The sequence below is a fragment of the Phyllostomus discolor genome, chromosome 6, assembly GCF_004126475.2.
Source record: "Phyllostomus discolor isolate MPI-MPIP mPhyDis1 chromosome 6, mPhyDis1.pri.v3, whole genome shotgun sequence".
Classification (NCBI taxonomy): Eukaryota; Metazoa; Chordata; class Mammalia; order Chiroptera; family Phyllostomidae; genus Phyllostomus; species Phyllostomus discolor.
The window spans coordinates 120,261,865-120,283,878 of record NC_040908.2 but is presented as its reverse complement, the minus strand read 5'-3'; the positions used below and the strand labels follow the sequence as shown (position 1 = coordinate 120,283,878).

Genomic DNA, 22,014 nt, shown 5'->3' with positions numbered 1-22,014 from the left:
GCAGAAGTCCTCCAGAAAGTCTTCCGCAAGCCCCCGAATCTGAGTAGGGGCCCTTCCTAAGCCCTTCCATGGCACCCTCTGCACCCCATGGTAGCATTTTCAGTTTGTAGGGTAATCGCTGTACTTGTTCATTTCCCCTCTGGACTCTTGAGCGCAGCGACAGCACCCCAGCGTGCCTGTGCCTGCAGCGTGGAAGGGTCGTGATAAATGCCTGCTGCGCCCACAGAAGGATGTCAGTCTGAGGTGTGGAGAAGAACGAACTCAGGAAGTCCTTGACACTTACTACATGACCTTAGGGGATTAGCTATATCTATACCACCTGCCTTGCAAAATTGTTATAAGCATCAGTGAAGAACAGATAGAAAAGCTCTTTGAATGACAAATACACACTTTAAAGGGACTTAAGAAGGGAAAACCAGAATACAAGTACTCCAAACACAGCAACAATAGAAAAATAAAAAGCAAAAGAAAAAAATTGGTTCTTTTCTTCAAGTAGTTTACAAAGACACAAAAACAGATACACACACACGTGCACCGAATACTGATGACTGGGAACCGATATTTGCTGACCGCATGAATATACACAAAGGCAGTGTGGGTAGTGTTCTCCCGGGGAGGCTGCAGACTTCCCCAAACATATCATGCCCTAGAATCTTCAGCGAAAACCAGGATGTTGTTATAAATGATCATTTAGGCTGAATATGATCAGCAATCCATGCATTTAAATATTTGCTGAGCACCAACCATGTAGGCAGGACATTTGAGAGGCCTAAAGGTAAATACATCAGAAATGGATCTGCCAGGTGAAACACAGATAACACAAGATGGAAAGTGATGAATGACAAGAGGAAGCTACAACATGTAATGAAAACTCAGAAGAAAGATATCTGCTTATGGGACCTGGAGGACATGTGGAGGTGACATTTGCCTTAAGTCTTGAATAATGGCTAAGGTGTGGACCTGCGACAGTAGGGAGGAAAAAGTTTGAGTAAAATTAGAGAAACTTAAAAAAATATATGTGTGTGTGTGTGTGTGTGTGTGTGTATGAGATAAATTATAAATGGTACTATTTGGCTGGAATAAGAGGTATAAGAGAATAAAGTTGGAAAAGGGAGATTACAACCAGAAAGAAGTGTAGCTTGAAAATTATAGCCTAAAAGGCTATACATTTCATTTTATTTTCAACAATGCTTTATTTTCAACGTTATTTATTTAATCTTGACCAGTGTGACTCAGTTGGGCATTGTTCTACAAAGCAAAAGGTCGCCAGTTCGATTCCTCGTCAGGGCACATGCCTGGGTGGTGGCCCAGTCCCTGGTTGGGGTGTGTGCCAGAGGCGACCAACTGATGTTTTGCTCCATCCCGTTCTTCCTCCCTTCCCTTCTCTTTAAAAAGAAATTTTAAAAGAATCTAAAAACCCCCCACATTATTTATCTAGCATCATCACACATTCTCCCCCCTTCCTTTCCTTTTTCTTTCTGCCTGCCTTTCTCATTCTTTTTCTCGCTGTTTACTTGTTCATTTCCCACAGATGGTAGCATTCACTTGGGGAGTAATAAGACAGAATCAGAGTCAGAGAGCCAGTGAGTGAACTTACAACAGCTCTGGGGAAAAGCAATGGATCTTAGTTTCAAGAAACTAATAGGCTTGAACTTCCTCTATTTCATCATAGTATGAATTATTAAACACTATTAAAAAGCCCTGGCTGGTGTGGCTCAGTGGATTGAGTGCTGGCCTGTGAACCAAAGGGTCACTGGTTTGATTCCCAGTTGGGGCACAAGCCTGGGTTCTGGGCCAGGTCCCCCATAGTGGGTGTGCGAGAGGCAACCATACATTGATGTTTCTCTCCCTCCCTTCCCCTCTCTCTAAAAATAAATAAATGAAATCTTTAAGAAAAATAAAATAAAAACTTTAAAAACCCCTTTTAAAAAATATTTTTAAAAAGGTACTTACTGATTTTTTATTAGGTTGGCTGCTGTCATATCCAGTGGTAATGTCTCGTACATGCAATATAGCAAATGTCCCACAAAATTTTGGATATTCTTTTGGAGAATCAAAATTACGAAGCCTTTCAAATATACTTTTGATGGTAGTTGGATCATAACACAAGAAATATGAAGTTTTTGAAATGTGATAACCATACCTGCACCAAGATTTAAAGAGTTCAAATCAGATTTCAGATAACTCTTTAGAAAAGTACATATTACAGAGAAACCAGTTATAGAATTATGTAGAAAGTAGCAGTCCTTTATTCAGACAATTTTAGTACTTTTTAAAAAGGACTATTCCTCAAAAACAAATTCAGTGGGACTTACTTTTCATAAACTTTAATAAGCTGCTGATTCAGTGTCACATTCCTGGTTTCCAGGTAAGATGCCATCTCAGCAACAACCACGGCTGCACTCACCCCGTCTTTGTCCAGAACTGCGGTTCCACACAGAAAGCCTGAGAATTAAAAAAGGAGAAAAATGTAAGCCTGCAGTACTTTCCATAGTTCTACATTTCTCCAGAGGGAGCAATGAATTAAAAGCCTAGTAACAAATGAAACCCATTGATACTGAAGGTATTTAGGGGACCTTTAGGTGTTTTTGTTTTTTTTTTCCTCCGATGAGAAATGAATCTACACATTTGTGAATGCTCTGTGGTTTTTACAACTCAGAATATAAAACCAAAAGACAAAAATTCCTCTCTATAGAATTACTACATTTTTAAAAAATGCTGTCATTCAAATTTCAAATGTTTTAATATTTACTACATACCAATAGACTCTTCAAATGCAAAAAGGACTTCTTTCCCATTTTCCAGGAGGTCTTTTATCCTACTTCCAATCCATTTAAAACCTGGTAATGTTTCCTGAAATGCAGAGGAGGCCACTCTTGTTAAGTGACTCTCTCACAAATACATATTAGAGAAAAGCCCCTAAATGCACCATATAACACTCTCATAGTGATCTTCTGTTATGGTGTTTGGTCCACAAAGATTTATATAGTGAGCCCTGGCTGGTGTGGCTCAGTGGATTGAGTGTGGGCTGCGAACCAAAGGGTTGCTGGTGCGATTCCCAGTCAGGGCACACGCCTGGGTTGCGGGCCAGCTCCCCCATGGGGGCCACATGAGAGGCAACCACACATTGACATTTCTCGCCCTCTCTTTCTCTCTTCCTTCCCCTCTCTCTAAAAATAAATCAATAAAATCTTAAAAAAGATTTATATGGTGGTAAACATATAGTCATAAAGTACATGGAAACACATGCTGCCAGGACCCATGACCTACTATTTATCAACCACAGTAATAGGTGATTTACACCAAATATAATCCCATATTTACAAGTGGTGATGCATATAGTCACAAAGTAACATGTTATGACCATCTACTATTTATCAAACAGTGTAACAAGTGCTAATATCATTATCATTTTTTAAAACTTATTTTATTGATTTTTGGAGGTGGGGGAGAGGGAGAGAGAAACATTGATTTGTTGTTCCACTTATTTATGCATTCATTGGTTGCTTCTTATATGTGCCCTGACCAGGGATTGAACCCACAACCTTGGCACATTGGGACAATATTATAACCAACTGAGCTACCCGGCCAGGGCCATTATTGTTTTTTTAATTCTCACCCAAGGATATTTTTTTTTCATTGCTTTTAGAGAGAGAGGAAGACAGAGAGAGACACAAAGACAGATGAATTGACTGGTTGTCTCGCACACACTCCCAGCAGGGAATCATACACCTCTGTGCCCAGACCAGGGACGGCACCCTCTTCGGCCATGGGACAAAGCTCCAACCAACTGAGCCACAGCGGCCAGAACCCAGTATCATTTTTAATGCTCACAAAAACTCTGTTGCTGAAACAGGATCAGAGGTTCAGTAAATTTGCCCAAGATTATGCTGTATACAAGAGACAGAGGCAGGATTCAAGTGCACTGCATCTCAGAAACTGTCCTTAAAGCATTATTATAAAGCACTAAAATAAGAATACTTATGAAGATTGTGATCTAGTCCCCTTAAGTAATGAAAGGCCACAAAACTTCAATGATGCACTTTCAACATTGTCACAACATATGCCTGAACCAAGCGTCTTTTACCTTAACACCAAGCCCTTGTTTGGTAATTAGATTTGAGGACTTTGCATCTGACAGCTATCGTTCCCTTTTCAGCCGGGAATGTTTCAGAGTCAACAGAAAGAGCATGCGATACGCTCTGTCTCCAGAGTGCACCATTCTAGTTCACCTCTCTATCTCTTCACTGGAAAATAAAAATAAAAGCTAAAACCATATGCCATCCCGACTTCCAACAATAAAAACAAGGAAGCAAATTTACAATATTGGTTTTTGGAATAGTTTCTTTTTTCTCTTTTGTGCTCATTATACATTTTCTTGCCATAAATAGAAATAATAAAAATGTTAATTTAACATTACTGTAATTCAGAATCTTAGGCTTAAATAAAACTTCACTTTCTTCTATTTTGCTGTTTGTATTTTAGAAAGCCTAACGTTGAAAACTCTATTTCACTAAGACAAGTACAATTGTCTTTTCTTCAGCCAATTACTGTTACGACCTGTAGCTGGACTGTGGCTCAAGAAAACTGTCCAGAGGTGACATTTTTACTGATATTTGGCAAAGATGGCAGAGGAGAAGCAACTTAATTGACATTAGTCCCAGTAGCTGTTAAAATGGCCAGTTTAACTGCCTGAGGCTCCAAAAGATTAGTGATCTGTGCTGAGAGGCATTATTTATTTTTTGAATATAGAATTATTGGATCTTAATTTGCAATTTAGAAGACTACTTAAAGTTTCTTAAGACTGAACTTGAAGAGCCTAAACAAGTAGTCCATGACACCTACAACGTTTTGCAGTGGAGTTTATGTTACTGATGAGGTCACCAGGTGCCAGATTTTCTCAGGATGAAAACCAGATATTGTTGTATGGAATAATAACCATTAATGCAATTTTTAAAGAACATTTTATCTTAGTTTCGGACATTCACACATGGATGAATTTGGCTCAAGTGTCTAAATCATCAAAAAGATAAAGTGTGAGCAAAATTAGAAAAACGTAAGAATTATACATGAAATTAATAAAAGTCAGTTTTGGTGGGGAGACAGCTTGAATTATAGGTTTAGAAAATTAACATAGAGATATTATCTATTCTTACTTCAAAATGAAACCCTTCTTTGAGTGCAATGGCCCTCAGAATCTTGGAAGAGACTGTGGTGGCTAACATACAAACGTTCTTCACGTCAGTGTTTTGTGATTTATTTTTCTTCCAGCAATCAAACATCCACCACCCAAACAGAGCTGCCAGCTCATTCCCCGTGAAGACTTTCCAGTGACCGCTGTGGAGAAAATAAAAGGTCAAGCCAAGACTTTTATAGTTTCTCATTATATCTTCTTGACCCAAGACCTACAAATTATCATCCTCCATATAGGAAAACTCAAGAACTATTGTATGGAATTTTTAAGAAAACATTTACTACTACTTTTCTAACCGACCATAGGTGAGCTTAGGGTCGAAATGGTAGCAATGTCTTTTGAAAAACTATCACTTTTACTTTCCTACTTAATGAGAAAGAAGTTAAAAACATGATGTCCATTCTATGTAAAGACAGTTGTCACAACAGTATAATGGCAAAAATATACAGCCACTCAAGGGACCACAACTGGGAAAGGATCACATTGATAAGCAGTCTGTTGTAATACTATGCCATTTAAAAATTTAATATTTTAAACAATATTTAAGGATGGGAAAAATCACAGTATGATATCAAGTGAAAAATAATCGATATAAAATTATACACAGGGTGGGACAAAAGTAGGTTTACAGTTCTTCATATGGAAAATAAATCAATAATTAACAAATAATACAAGAATAAACTATTTTATGTACTCACAACTATAAACCTACTTTTGTCCCACCCTGTTTAGTATGATCACAATTTTGTCAAAACAAATATATTTTAAATATTTGAGTAGAAAAAACTTAGAAAGGAAATGTTAAAATCAACGTAGGCATTTATTCCTAGATAGTAGGCTTACAGGAGATTTCTTATTTCTGTATTTATTTTAGCATTCCCAACAAGTCTGTAAGACTTAAAATTAAAAGCTGTTTTTCAAAATTTAAGCTTTTAATCAAACAACAGGTTCTACTGACTTCTCCTGGAGTTCTGCCACGGCCAGTCGGTCTGCGTCGGGATCTGTGGCCACCACTATCCGGGCATTTTCTTTCTCTGCCAGTCTCAAAGAGAGCTCCTGAAACAGGGACCCAAAGAGCTGGATTGTATTTAAGATGTTAAATTCAATGTCAATATTTCTAAATGTAGGCACTATGTCAGTGACATGAATTTCAGAAGAAATATAGTTCAGCTACATTTAAAATAAGCCTAGAAATAGGGCTATATCTACCATAGAGATTTCAAACAAAAAAGAATAAATGGCTCCGATATAACTTAAAAGATGTAAACTAAAGTGGATTCTGCTTTTGTAAGTGTCTTTGAATTGCCAATGAGTTCTATCTATCTGATGAAGTGCAATACACTAATAATAATTTAAGGATAGAGAAGCATACCAGCACGGATTCTCCCTCTTCAGGGTTTGGGCATTTAACGGTGGAAAAGTCTGGATCCGGATCTTTCTGTTCTGGGACCGGAATTGGAGGCTTAAAACCGAACACTTGAAAAGCCAACTGCACGTAGTCATGTCCGACCCCATGAAAAGATGTATGTACAAATTTCAAGGTGGTCTTTGAGTTTAATTCCCTGTGAAAGAAAATCATCATTCAATCAATCATAAAATTCATTACTTGGGATATAATTAAAATAAGCTAGAGAAAAAGCTAACATCTATTTTGTAGGATAAGGAAAACATACTCAGCCAGCCAGGAAGCTTTCTAATAATAGTGTTAGTTATTTATGCAATAGTTAATGAAAATATGGAAAAAGAAAAGGAAAAATAAGATTCTAGAGAAAATCTATTGATCTTTAATAAAGGGAATTTACATATTTAGCTATCTTTTTAAACAGCTTTATTGAGGTAATTAATATACTATACAATGCATCCATTTAAAGTGTATAATTCAATATCTTTCACTATATTCAGAGTTTTTCAACCATTTTCATAATCAATTTTAGAACATTCTCATTACCCACTCCCCCCCCAAAAAAAACCTCCGGACCCCATAGCTGCCACTCCCTAACCGTCCCACTCCTCCCAACCATAGGTAGCCACCAGTGTACTTTCTGTCTGTTTCTGTCTCTCTAGATTGTCTACTCTGGACGTTTCAGGTACACAGAATCATATAATATGTGGTCCTTGGTGGCTGGCTTCTTTTTCTTAGGTGTTTTCCAGGCTTACCATGCTGTAGTATGCATCCATAATTCATTTCTTTTTACTGCTGAATAATATTTCATTGTATGGATATACCATATTTTATTTATCTCTTTATCAGTTGATGGATATTTAGGTTATTTCTACTTTTTGACTATTATGAACAGAATTATTTAGCTATAATTTTAAATATAATAATCAGCCAATACTTTTTTATCCCTATTTCTTTCCCTTATTCATTTCTTTTTCTTTTTTTCTCTTTTTATTTATTGTTGCTCGAGTATAGTTGTCTCCATTTTCCTGCTACCACTTTCCCCCACCCCACCCTCAGTCTTACTTGTTGGTCTTATTCTGAGGTAATGCTATCCTATATTCCCACTCGGTACCTGTAAAAACATATCTTTTTCAGGTCTTCCATGTATCTCCTACAAATGTCCTGCAGAGGATCTTTCTTCAGCGGGCTGGTATCCACTAAATTATCATTCCAGGAGCCATTCCAGGGCTCCACACATTCTTCTATACATTTCAGGATTTCTTTGTCGTGAGGAGATGTGATCTGAGCACCTGTTTCCCAGTAAACCTAGATAATAGGTAAATACAGTTATAAATACTTAAAATGTTGGTCAGATATTTTCTACTGACATATTTCACTTTAAAAAGAAGCAGGGTAATTAACCAAATAGAAAATGTCAGCACAGAACTAGTATAATAAATACCAAGGTACACTGATGGCAATAATTACACAGGGACTCTTCGACAAAATGATCATTTATTCTTTCTCTTTTAGAAGTATATTTTAATAAAATAGGGCATCACTATGACAACATTATAATATGCACATACCAACATATCCAATCATACTCTTATATTAACTGTATACCTAAGATAATCTAAGCAACCATGGAATATCCAGAAAACTTGATACTGTAAAATTTTAGCATTATAAAGTAGTTCTGTTATGTGATAAAAAATATTTTTAAGTTATAAATTAAAGTAGAATTTATGTCACAACAAATAAAGTCTATGAAAGACCGTGTTAATTATCCCGTATATACTTTATGCATTTTCAGTACTTAATGAAAATACACTTTATTAAGTTGTCGGTTTGTCAAGTAAGAAGTATTAGAGACAAGTAGTGAAAAAAGGCAAAAAATGCATATCTCTGATTCACAGGATATCAAACTCAGAAAGGACTCTGCTTAGAGAACATCTATGCTGACTTCAACCTTGTATTTGACATGAATCCCCTCCACTGCATCCTCAGTGAAGGAAAGAATATACTTGAACATGCACTAGGCACTGAGTTCTGTGCCATGCAATATGGTAGACAAGATAACCTGAGAATTCTCACTGTATAAAAACCTCAAAATTCTAGATAAAGTAGAAAAAGTATTATCTCAGATGCATAGCTTAGTTCACAAGAAGGAAAGGGAAAACTCCAGGTGGGGGGAACCAAGGAAAGAACTGAAAAGCAGAGTGATGAGGCTGTGGGGCTGATGCTGTGGCTGCCTGGGGTTTAGCAGCTGCCCATTTATCTGGTTCCGGAGTTGTGGAAAGGAGGAAATTGGAACTGAGACACCCCTCAGTGGAAATACAGAACAGAAAAACTTCTGCCCACTATTATAGAGAGATAGTGAGGAAGCATGTCTAGGTTTTCTTAGTTCTGAGTGATTTAGAAAAATTCAAATCTGAGGTCTGAATTAACTCAGAAATTGCTCCCAGTCAGCGAAACTCCCAAGGTTCCTGCAGAAATTAAAAGCAAAAACAAAAACTGCTGTGAAGGGATGTTCCTACATTCCATGCCACCAAAAAGATTCTACCCATAGGCCCTGAAAGCTCACTGTGGGCATCTACAAAAAATGAGAAAAGAATCCTGGCCTTTCTCCCGGTCCACTTTTTCTTGCCTTGTATGTGGACACGATGCCTGGAGATACAGTAACCATCATGTAAGGACCACACTTGAGGGAAAGGCTGAAAAAAAAAAATTGGCAGAGATGCTAGGCCTGCTATCATGGAGCTGCAGAACAATGCCAGCAGCCACCAACCTGTGGACTTTTGTTATGCAAGAAAAATTGACGCTCATCAGCTTAAGCCACTTTTCTGGGTTTTCTGAACCTACAGTGGAAAGTGTCCCTACCTGATAAAGTAATAACAACAAAAAAAATCCACGCAATATATTCCAAAATATACCCAGGAATAGGACTTAAAAAGGAATGTAAAAAAAATCTATTTAAAGAAAAATTTTTAAATGTTACTAAAGAATCTAAAAGAACTCTTGAGAGAATAGAAAGATAAATCTTGTTCATGAATAAGGAGACTAATATAAAAATACTGAAACTTCCTAAATTAACCTGCCACTATAGATGATAAGAATAATAACAACAGCTAACATTTAGTGAAGATTTATCGGAGCCAGACACAGTAGTAGTATTTTACACTCATTATCTCCCTTAATCCTCACTCTCACCCTGTGATGTTGGTTCTACTATGTCCCCAGTTTACAGATGGGGGAACCAAAGCACAGAGAAATTGAGTTACTTGCCTCAAGCCACAAAGCTTCTGAGTCTCAGAGGTAGGTTTCAAACCCAAACCATACTTTTAACTGCTGTTCTACACTGACTATATAAATCTGCCTGCATGTATGAACAAAGATTATGTAGGAGAACATTCATTGTAGCACTGTTCATAACCAGATGATCAGAAACAAATGAAATACTCATCAACAGAGGAATAATTAAATAAACTAGGATTCATCTATATAGGTTTTTAAAGACCAGTGAGGCAGACAGACCTATCTATCTATCAATGAATCAATGGAGAGAATGATCTCGAATGATCAGACTGTTTCATACTGCTATGTGAAAAAAGCAAGGTGCAAAACACTGTATAGAGTACCCTAACCATTCATGGAAAAAAAGGAGGCAATGACAAATGCATATCTGATTATATATGTGCTTAGACTATCTCTGGAAGGAAACTAAAACTGGAAACAGTATTTGCATCTGAAAGAGGTACTAGGGAAAAAGGGATGGGAGAGGTAATTTTTATTGTTTAACTTTTTAGGCTGTTTAACTTTTATACTTTTTACCTTATACTTATATTTTAAGAAGAGGAAATCTTTGAAGGTTTACTATGTGACAAATATGTTCAAAAGCAATGAACATTAAAACAGACTAAGTCCCTCCACCCATGGGCTTACAGTGGGAATGCGGTCAAACAAACATGTCAACAAACAAGATAATTCATTATAAAGAAAGCAGGTAATTAGAGAGGGACGTAAGTTCTGTGAAGAAAATAAACAAGACGTCAGCAGGTCACTGAGGGAAGGCGCTTCAGATACGGTGACCAGGGGAGGTCTCTTCAGGGAAGAAACAGCTGGGCAGGAAGCTGAAGGATGAAAACAGGCCAATTTGCAAGATCTGGGGAAGAGACACCTGAGCAGAGGAAAACACAATTATGAAGGCTCAGAGGTTGGAAAGGGCTTGGTACATGGGAGGAACTAGAAGAACAGGAAGAAGAAGCAGTGTGACTGGCTTGTAGTGAGCACAGGACAGCAACGAATGAAACGAGGATGAGGAGGCAGGCAGGAGACAGAGGCCCATGAGCCCTAAGTTAGGGAGTTTGGATTTTGTCTGAAGAATGAGAAGCCATTGAAGAATTTTCAAAGCAGGGAAGTCACATGACCTGTTTATATTTTAAGCGGTCATCTGGTCCTTTGGTGGAGAACAGATGGTGGGGGAGAACAACGGAGGCAGAGGAGAGACCAGCAGGGAGGCTGGAGTTCAGACACAAGACAATAATGCTTTGGAATGGTGGTGGTAGAAGGTATGGACAGAAGTAAACATATTCAACATACATCGTATATTTTGGATGTAGAATGTGTAAACCTGTTAGTGGATTAAATGTCAGGAGTGAAGGAGGGGTAGTATCAATTCACAGAGACGGGAAGACTGAGAGGAACACATTTGGGTGTGCATGGGGCAGGCTGTAGGGGAATCAAGACTTCTTTTCTGGAGACACTAATTCGGACATGTCTGCTAGACATCCCAGTGGATAGCAAGTAGGCAGCTGGATGTAGGAGTCTGATGCTCAGAGGAGATTTGGGTTATTAGCTCTCTTGACAGTTGGCCTTTCTTTGAAATCTCTTATTCCTTTGTTTGTTTGTTTTTTAAGATTTTATTTATTTATTTTTAATAAGGGGAAGGGAGGGAGAAAGAGAGGGAGAGAAATATCTATGTATGGCTGCCTCCCATGCATCCCCCACTGGGGGACCCAGCCTGCAATCCAAGCATGTGCCCTGACTGGGAATCGAACCCAAGACCCTTTGTTTTACAGGCCAGAACTCAATCCACTGAGCCACACCAGCCCTTTGGTTTTTATGACACCAAAATTTTCTGGTCTTTCTCCTATCTCCAGCACTTCTTCTTTTTCCCTTCTTCTTCTTTTTTTTTTTTTTTTAAGATTTTATTTATTTATTTTTGGAGAGAGGGAGAGGGAGAGAGACAGGGAGAGAAACAGCAATGCGTGGTTGCCTCTTGCACACCCACTACTGGCCTGCAACCCAGACATGTACCCTGACTGGGAATCAAACCAGTGACATTTTGGTTCACAGGCCTGCACTCAATCCACTAAGCCACACTAGCCAGGGCCCAAATACTTTTAAATACTCTAATATGTATGGTGATCCCAAAATCTGTAACTTCAGCCTATATTTCTTCCCTGAGCACCAGATCTATGTATCTAACTGTGTGTAGGATGTTGCTATCTGGTTGACCAAATATCTTAAACTTAATATATCCAAAACTGAGTTAACCATGCTTCTTCCCTACCTCTGTGAATGGTAATACTACCCACTTAGCTGGCCAAGGCCCCAATCTTAGATTACTATTAAATCTTATTGTTTTCAGTAAAACAGAGTCCAGTGTCCCTGGAAACCTCCACACAAGAAGAAAAACAAATATAAGGCCCTGGGCTTATCACCCAGGAGCCCCAAACATGGACTCGGTACTGTGCTATGTATGTGCTGTTTGCACCCCCAGGGCCACTCTTCGCCCGTCCCCACCCTGCTTTCTGTCACGGAGGCTGACACATCAAGTGGGGCCTGTGGCCAGTGAGGCAGAAGGTTAGAGGTGAGGACAGTGATTCCTCAAAGTACTATTCCTCTGGCTTGCTTTCTGCAAATTCCATCAATTCTTCAAGTTTTTGATACAATATGATTTTATTTCTGAAATGGTAAAGACGATGGATTTGGCGTAGAATGGGGAAATCAAAGGCAAGAAGATATTTGAAGTGAAGAGACCAATAAAGAGACTTTTGTAATGATAGTACATGTTGAGAAGTAATAAGGGCCGTTAGAGATACACATTCTTTGAGGGATGGCCTCAGTGTTTTTATCTTCCTGTTCTCAATGTCTAGCTCTGCTTCTCGGTGTAGAAAATATACTCAGCACTTATTTAAATAAAATAAAAGCTATGTAAATAAGCAAAGGATAGGAGTCCAAGGTTTACCTTGTATCCATTGTCTTCTTTGCGGTTGTGAGATGCCGTAATCATCACGCCTGCAACTGCTTTGAGCTCCTGGACTGCATATGGCTGAAACAACAGTGACAGCATAATTTCATTGTGCTTTCTGGCTATGCATACAGTTGACATCAAAACACCTTTGACTAAATAATAGTAAAAGACATTAAGATGTAAATAGCCTAAAACCTCAACCACCAACTCTGGTTCATTGGGCTAGGCCCATTTCTGAAAGGTCACCAATAACCACCTGTTAGGGTAAATGGATTTCCCCTCTACACTCATTTACCTTAGTCCTATAAATGTTTTTTTATTATTTTTTAAAAAGATTTTATTTATTTTTAGGTCTCTGCTGGGGACCTGGTTCACAACCCAGGCATGTGTCCTAGACTGGGAATCAAACTGGTGACCCTTTGGCTCACAGGCCAGCACTCAATCCACTGAGCCACACCAGCCAGGGCTGTTTTTTTATTATGTTGTTCATTTCAAAAATATCTAATGAGCACTTACTATATGTTAGGCACTCCTCTACACTCTGGAGATACGAGTGGTGAATATAATCATAAAATGTTAAGAGCTGGAAGTAAATTTAGAAATCACCTAACCTGCCACATTTTACACCGAGGTTTATCCAACATTATACAATCATAAGGGAGGAGAGTCAAGAGCAGCACATCTGTCTCTTGTGTTCCAATTTGAAAATCTGTATATATATTCTGTTACTATCATATAATGGTCAACTCACCATCTTTGCTTCCAAAGATAGTTCTTAGAGGTTGGATTTTCCTTTTTGTTTGTGGTAGTTAGTGTTTGTCTACCTAGGATGTTCCCCCTACTCCTCTACCATTATATCCAACTTCTCTCCTCCTGGCAGGGGAGGTATGGACACATGATCCAGTTCTGAGATGAGTAACAAACCCCCTGGCGATTTAGTTCAGAAACTGGTTAAGAATACGCCTGGTCGGAGTTGTTTCTAAGATTTTTCTGCTGCAGGTAGACACGGAAAAATGCCTTTCAACTCAAGGTCATGGTGATAAAGGGTGTGAATCTGACGTTGCGGAAAAATAACTTCCCTACCAACTGGAGCAAATCTACCTTCAGCAATAGAGGAAGAGGCCGCACAGGGACTGAAGTACTTGGGACTGGCAACCCAGTGGCAGAATCCAACAGAAATGTTCTAAATTTCTGGAGCCTCCCTGGTTTCTGTCATTCATTAGACTCAATTGTCTAAAAATTTCTTCAATTCTTAGAGCCACTCAGTATATTTCCAATAAATCACTAGCCACCATTTATAGAGACATTATCTCTTCCCCAAACATTTGGTAAATCCTGCCTGTACAATCATCTAGAATTGGCACATTTAACTTGAGAAGATTAAAAAATACATATCAGTTCAGCCCTGGCTAGCGTGGCTCAGTTTGTTGGGCACATTCCTGCAAAGCAAGAGGTCACTGGTTTGATTCCCCGTCAGGGCACATGCCTGGGCTGCAGGTTTGGTCCCGGGTCAGGATATACAAGAGGCAAACAATTGATGTTTCTCTCTCACATCAATGTTTCTCTCCATCACTTTCTCCCTACCTTACCCTCTCTCTAAAAATAAAAAATGTTATCAGTTCAATTTCCTTAGTGGTCACAGGCCTATTCGGGTTTTTCTCTATCAGTTTTGATGTATTGATTATTCTAGGAAATTGGCCAGTTCATCTAAGCTTTCACATTTATTCATAATATGTTCAGAATATTATGGTTTTCTTAATTTCTGATATATTTACTATTCATCTTTTAAATTTCTTTTTGTCTTTTGTCTTTTTTCTTGAACACCCTTGCTAAAGGTTTATTAGTCTCTCCAGAGAGCCAACTTATGCTTTTGTTGATACCCTCTTTTATTTCATATTTAATTGATTTTTCCTCGTATGTTTATTATTTCCTTCCTTTTACTTTATTTGGATTTATTCTGTTTTCATTCTAACATACTAAGTTAAAGGCTTAGCTCATCATTTTTAATCTCATTTTCCTAATATATTCATGGACTATGAATTTCCCTTTAAGTAGGGCTTTATTTACAGCCCATAATTTTTGCTATTTATTGTTGCTCAGTTTTAAATACAGGCAGTCCTTGCTTTGCACAGTTCTGATATATATGAATTTCTGACACCATATTTTATTTTATTTAAAAAAAATTTTATCCTCACCCAAGGACATTTTTTCACTGCTTTTACAGAGAGAGGAAGGGCAAGAGAGAAATACTGACTGGTTGACTGCTGCATGCGTCAGGACCGAGGATTGGACCCACAACCTAGGTGTATGCCAGGGAATTGAACTTTCAACCTTTTGGTTACAGGATGATGATCCCACTAACTGAGCCACACTGGCCAGGGCTCTAACACCATATATTAGTTAAATAATACCACTCTTCTCACAGCATGTTCAAATTTCAGTACAAACTTGGCTGCTAGCTCTTCAGTCCACAATAACTATGTAGATAAGAGATCCATCATGATCAGTGATCAATCATGTCACTCTCTTAAGGTCTGTCAGTGACCAATCACTGAGCATGTTACTCAGCTCCACAGACAGGAAAGCACGTAGTTGTGTCACCTCCTCATTTCCCAGTGGCAAACCCACAGGACAGCTTGCAAAAATGGATAACTGAAAGAGGGAACTGGCCAGCAAAGATGAAAATGCAGCAAAAACACAAAAAGCAATAATAGTAAAAGTGAAATTTGAATCAAATATAAATGGAGTTATAGAAAGAAATAACTGGGAATTCCAGAGACTCTAAATCTGCAACCAGCTGAGCTTAGTTAGTGGAGGCGGATATATGGAGATTAGCGGGGGGTACAGTTATGATGAAAAGGATGAAGATGTCCCCGAGGAAGTGACAGTAGCAAAACAAAGGAATTCTCAGAGACATTTCACAATATTGAAAGTACCAAGGATGAAATGTGGAAAGCTGATCCAAACTCAGAAGTGTGACACTTGGCTAAGGCGTGGAAAAGTGCCCGCTCATGCTGTCAAGGGGTACAAGGAGCAAGCACTGTTCGTACTCTTGATAAATTATTTTACAAAGGAAAAAAACATTTCAGTTCTCGGTGTTTTAAATTACAGTGTACTAAGTAAATATTAGCTTTATCATTTTTTATTTTCCCTATACATTTTTAACCAACAGTTAGGGTTAAGAGTATGTTTTCACAAAAAAATTTAAAAGGTTACAGGGCAAATTTTCCCCATTAATTATTAACATCAGTGTGCATGGTTTTATAGTCCTGCGCTGCCACACAAAGTGAGGATTGCCTATAGTTTCTAATGTCCTCTGATAGCTTCCTTAACCCATAAATTACTTTTATATGTGCTTTTAAAATTCCAACATTAGGTTCCTTTATTTCTAATCTTATTGCATTGGGGCCCAGGGCTATAGCTTGATAAGCAGTTCTCCAGTATTTGTGGAGATGTCCTTTGTGACCCTGCTTGATAAGAATGAATATCCTACCATCACTACATACAAAGTTTACATACATGCGTGCACACATACACACACACAGATTAAACATGCTAACAGTATGTTCAGATATATCCTTAATTGTTTTTGCCTGCCTGATAGATTGGTTTTTGAAAGAACAGTAATAAAATAGACTACCATGATGGTGGATTTGTGCACTTGTTACAGATCAAATTCTTAGGCAGTTCAACACATGCTTATTGAATGAAAATAAATTCAGAGCAACATTTCTGTTCCTTTGGCACAGAAATGTGACTTAGTACAAAACTATATGCAAGACAAATACTTGAATCCTGGTTGATTTAAGAGATCTTTTCAAGAGCAGAAAACTGTAAGATCAATAACATAACACACTTACTACAAAAGGTGTAGGAACATATCTTGAAAAAAGGTACACAGGAACATCTTTGGCTAGTAAGACTGCAGCAGTGAGTTTAGCAAGCCTAAAAATTTAAAAAAAAAAAAAAAAAGATTTCACTTAGTCTTACCATACTCCTTAAAAAAGCAACCTTCATATAAATGTTTCATATTACAATTATTATGAATACAGAGTAGCCTAGTACAATGAATGCTTATAATCACTGGTTATTTAAGCTTCATGCTCCAACTTATAAATGTTAAGTGAGATTTTTTTAAAGGAGCTGAACAAAGAAGAGAATTGACATTTTAATTTCTTTCTTTTTCCTCATTCATATTTTGATGATTCTTTTACTATGAAATAAAACCTGGAAAAGGCAAAAAGAATGGAGAAAAATGAAATAAGAGACTTTAATAAACATAATATGAATAATTACCCCCTGAAAAAAAAGTATCAGTATATCATGATGATCCATGTGTAAAAATACCCTAAAACGAATCAAATAAAACTATAATGAGAAAACACAAGCTATATCATTACTCCTACCCAGTGCCTGTGTCAAAATATAAAGTCATAAAATAAGTCATAATATCATTCTAAATATACTTACTCTAAAAATTTTTAAATGTTAAACTCCTTTCTATAAAAGCTAAAGCTAATCTTTGAAATGTTTCTATTTTAGCTCTAAAATAAACATTAGCATGTGATCACATTTCTGTTTGACGGTTTCCTGTTTCAGAAATCCTACTAGGAAAAAAAAATGTTTTTTCCCCCAACCATTTTAATCTCTGAAACAATTAACACTGTACCTCTGGCTGCTGCAGCTGCTAGTTACTTGCCCCCGGGTATCATACCCCACGACAAAGCCCCTCTGCTTGAAGTCTGAGAAACATCTCTCAAGGTATTTGTACATCCCCTGAAGCAGATAAACACAAAACATTAGTTCCTGACTAATGCCTGCAGTTTCCTGCAACTTAAAAATCTGTTATTTTATGTGTAGTATGCAGCTCTTGGGCTCTTAGGGATCTAGCCTCGGCCTTTATGCCCTTGTTTACCAACTTGGGAACAATACAGATCAATCCTTAAACGTGAGATGACTAACATTTTCTTCCTGGAGTTTTAAACACATTTGACCCAGAGAAATATCAAATAACTAACTATTAAACCCAATATGATACGTAAAACATGAGGAAAAAAAAGAGGGGACATGAGAGTCAGTAGCTAAAACAAATTGTTAGAAGAGCCAAAAGAAATTATTTCTTGACTTACGGCTCCAGAGAACAGAAATTTTGACCATTTTAGGCCTTGCTAAATCATAAGCCCGAAGCTAACCAAAAGACTTCACATATTTATGATACAAACATTTTTCTCAGCAATGTAAACCATTATCAGAACATTTCTTATGATGGCTTATCCCATTTGTAATTCCTTGGTTTTAAAATCTCACAGAAAAGAAAATCCCATAAACTAGGAATATTAGCAGTCAAGGGTGATGAAAAATGATTGAAAACATCATGAGAATAGCTAAACCATTTTATTTTTCAATGGATAGTTTGCTAACTTTACACTTTCATTTTTAAATACATTTCATAATTGTCACAGTTCTTTAAAACTACTTTCACAAATGTTGCCATATTTAACCTTTACAACCCTGAAAAGAAAGAGATGCAATACCATTTTTATTTTTGTCTATCTTTCAACATCTCTTCAAAAAGGAAACAGAATAAGATTGATGATCCATTTAATGACTTGCCCAGGCCATTCATTCAACTAAAACTAAGTTATACTGATTAATTAAAGACCTATGTGGCAAGCAATGCTAAGTAACTATGTGGCAGCAGCAAATGAGGCCCCAGAGACTTCTGGGTCCTTCTTCCATGGATCTTTCAAGAATAATTATTCTTCTTAACCTACTCTCTTTGAGTGAGTAAGTGAGAGAGAGAGAGACAGAGAGAGAATGCTCCAATTAGCTAGTTTCACTCACTTATTTCTAATGATTATATTATCCTAAAACCTCATAGAAACTCATATTATTCTATTACTCTCTAGTATGAAAATCCATTTTATCTGATCCCCTGTACTCAGATTCTTAAAAGGGCGAGGGCTGAAGAATCAGATTCCATCTGGCTTTTCCACTCACACTGAACTCCTGTAAAAATCTGCACTTCTATAGGAAATGACTTTCAAACAGCTCCTCCACCCCTTTTGTAAAGTCAAGGGATCTTCATTTAAAATTAAAGCTTACAAAGAAACTAATATATAAACAAGACTGAACAGAAGCACCTCCGGATGAGGAGGCGGGGCGGGGAGATGGTGTGTATTCTGCCTCTCAGTCAGCTTGCCATCCTTCCTTCCCCAGCCCCTGCATCAGCCCTTGGCTCTGGAGGATTCCCTCAGAACAAGGCTAAAGATGACTTACTGTTTGGCAGCATCGATTAGAATTATGACTGCTGAACATTTCTCTAGTCCAGAACTAATTTTAGTATATGCTAAATGCAATTTGGCTTCAAGCAAAAAAAGTATAGTTCCTTGAAGCACAGAAGATGATTCATTGGAAAGAGAAGTAATTTGCTTACAAAATAAGCTACATAAAATGGGGAAAAATAAAATATATGGTATCATGTCCCACACTGTATTAAAGAACTCTCAAATGGATATGGATGACCATGTGAAAGGAAAATATTTTAATCGACATTTTCCAAATAATCTGGTTAACCTTTATCAATGGCCATATGCCCAAATGGGTAATCTATATTTGTTTCTTTTATTCACTGGAAATGTCAATATTCATTTCCTGGGTGTTAAATGCAAAGTAACACTGTCAAGAAGTTGACAATGGCAACCAAAATAACACTTAATCAGAAATTTACTCTGTGACCTTGAAGATACAGAAGTAACTTCTAAAATAAATCAAAGGTCAATATTCTACATTTTTTACCTACAAGAATACCTTCGTGGATACTAAGCTCTTATTTTTCTTTTTTAGAAAGGCACTACACCTAATTTATAAGGCAAAAAAGAAAAAGAATAGAGTGATAAAAAGTGTACGTATAATGCTTATAATACTTACTTGTGTTGACTGTATTACTGTAAGGTCATTGATATAGCAAAACCCCGCCCCCATAGCAGAACGGAGGCCTGCAGTCCCAAACGTCATCCGGCAGCAAAGACGATCTCGCAGCTCCTTGTTCATTCCATTCCGTAGCAGATTTTCAATTTGCTCTTTTGTTTTGGGGTTCTATAAAAAAGAAATATTAAACTTAATCAGGGTCACAAGTAGAGTCCTAATATGAAGTGTTTCTGAGGAGCTAATATTATGCATAAATCACGAGTTTCTACATTGACTACAAATTCCATAGTGCTACTTAATATTAGTATGCATAATAAAATAGTACCTGCCATTTACTGAGTCTCTAAAGGAGCCAAAGCTCTATTAAGGGTGATTTATATTATCTCTAATTGTCACAGTATTATTTATAACATATTCAAGAATGTTTTTAAAACAAATTGATAAGATCTACAAGTCCAAAGTAAACCTCTCAGTCAAAAATGACATCAGTTAGAGTCTATATTAAGTTTTAAAGTAAATATAGAAGCTACTGAGTACATGCCATAAAAACATGCCTACCAACTACCTACACAGACCTCTGCAATTCAAAATGACCAGTTAAGCCTACTGTTTTTAAAAATCACAGAAAACCATTCTATTTCATCTATACTAAGAGTTGACCATAAAAAGGTCTTAGGTGTTACATGTGGACTTATTTAAGAATGAGAATGACAATTCAGTCCAAACGTGGCTTGGGAGACAGGACATGTCAACGACTATATTTTAGGATTTTGTGTTTCATTAGCACATATTTTAACTAATTTTCATAAGTCTCAAGGATGACAGTGACTATAAGGAGTGTTTCACAAAAAAAGTAGCAACTTTCAAATGTTAAAATGCAATTATAACAAGAACAAAACTGGAATTTTCTAGTATTTTCTTTCTAGGATAGTCAACTATTAAGAAAATAAGGTAATATCTGCTTTATAGCCAATACAATGATAATGAATATTCAGAATGACAAACCAAGGCACTTGAAAGATACTAAATATTAGAGCTTATCTATACTCATAAAGAAATAAAAACATTAATATCTAATTTTAAAAAAAGATTTTCTGGTTACAGTAGAAATTAAAGTAACCAGAGTACATGCCACCAACTAATGAGAAGCCAGGAAATTACGATTAACTGAAATTATAATTTGCTCAAAATGAATGGAAGTTTAAATATATATTTCCATATATTTATATGAGGTCTGTCCAGAAAGAGTCCAGCCATTGTTAATATAACAAAAATGGTTTGCACAGCGCAGTGGTTTGTGCTGACATTGATGTAACCTGGCAACCAAGGAGAGTGGACTGGAATGCACATGTGTGAACAATGACGACTTCACTGTACTAGTCACTGAGGGTGGTAGATGCAATTGAGTGAGCATGAGTACTGTGTGGCAGTCACATTCAAAATGACTGAGTGAGTAGAACAAATCAGCATGAAATTTTGCATTAAGCTTGAACACTCCTCTGCAGAAACTATTCAGATGATTCAAGGACTGCAGCTATGAGCAACTGGTGATTGGCAGCGTCATCATGACAACATTTCTGTTCATACATCACGTCTCATGCAGAGATTTTTGGCAGAACATCAAATCAGCCAGGTGACTCAGCCCCCCTACAACTCAGATTTAGAACCCTGAGACTTCTGGCTTTTCCCCAAACTAAAATCATCTTGGAAGGAATGAAATTTTAGACCATTGATAAGATTTAGGAAAATATGACAGGGCAGCTGATGGCAACTGGGAGAACTGTGTGAGATCCCAAAGTGCCTACTTTGAAGGGGACTGAAGTGTCATTGTCCTGTGTACAATGTTCCTTGTATCTTCTTCAATAAATATCTCTATTTTTCATATTACATGGCTGCATACCTTCTGGACAGACCTTGGTATATCATGTAGACTCAAGGAATCTCCATTTTATAAATGACACAAACAGACAAATACATAAGCTACTTGAAAATATGAATAGCTATTAAGATTAAGAGAAAAATCTAAATAATAAGATTATCTGGGCAACTCTCATTCCAATGTCTAAGACACCACCTGATTTGATAGAGAGGTCAAAGAGAGACTTGGAGAGGGTTAACATTTACAAATGGGCATAAGAACAGAAAAAAGTAAAAAAACCTTCAGTACTGTAGACAGCACTATAATACACTGTTAGTAGCACTGAAATTGGGATAGTGTTTTTAGAGCTAAAATGCACATGACTTTTG

The 22,014-nt window shown here is 37.2% G+C and overlaps 1 protein-coding gene across 1 annotated transcript in view; it reads right to left on the bottom strand.

Annotated features, from left to right (window-relative positions):
* Positions 1–22,014, bottom strand: part of PGM2L1 (phosphoglucomutase 2 like 1) — a 49,306-nt gene that overhangs the window by 8,831 nt on the left and 18,461 nt on the right. The window contains exons 2-12 of the mRNA XM_028517199.2: positions 19,768–19,935; positions 17,507–17,613; positions 16,698–16,782; positions 12,832–12,915; positions 7,711–7,904; positions 6,567–6,756; positions 6,153–6,250; positions 5,157–5,337; positions 2,760–2,853; positions 2,316–2,445; positions 1,954–2,143 (exon numbers count right to left, since the gene is read on the bottom strand). Of these exons, the coding sequence (XP_028373000.1) occupies positions 1,954–2,143; positions 2,316–2,445; positions 2,760–2,853; positions 5,157–5,337; positions 6,153–6,250; positions 6,567–6,756; positions 7,711–7,904; positions 12,832–12,915; positions 16,698–16,782; positions 17,507–17,613; positions 19,768–19,935 (1,521 nt within the window). The remainder of the gene's footprint in view (positions 1–1,953; positions 2,144–2,315; positions 2,446–2,759; positions 2,854–5,156; positions 5,338–6,152; positions 6,251–6,566; positions 6,757–7,710; positions 7,905–12,831; positions 12,916–16,697; positions 16,783–17,506; positions 17,614–19,767; positions 19,936–22,014) is intronic.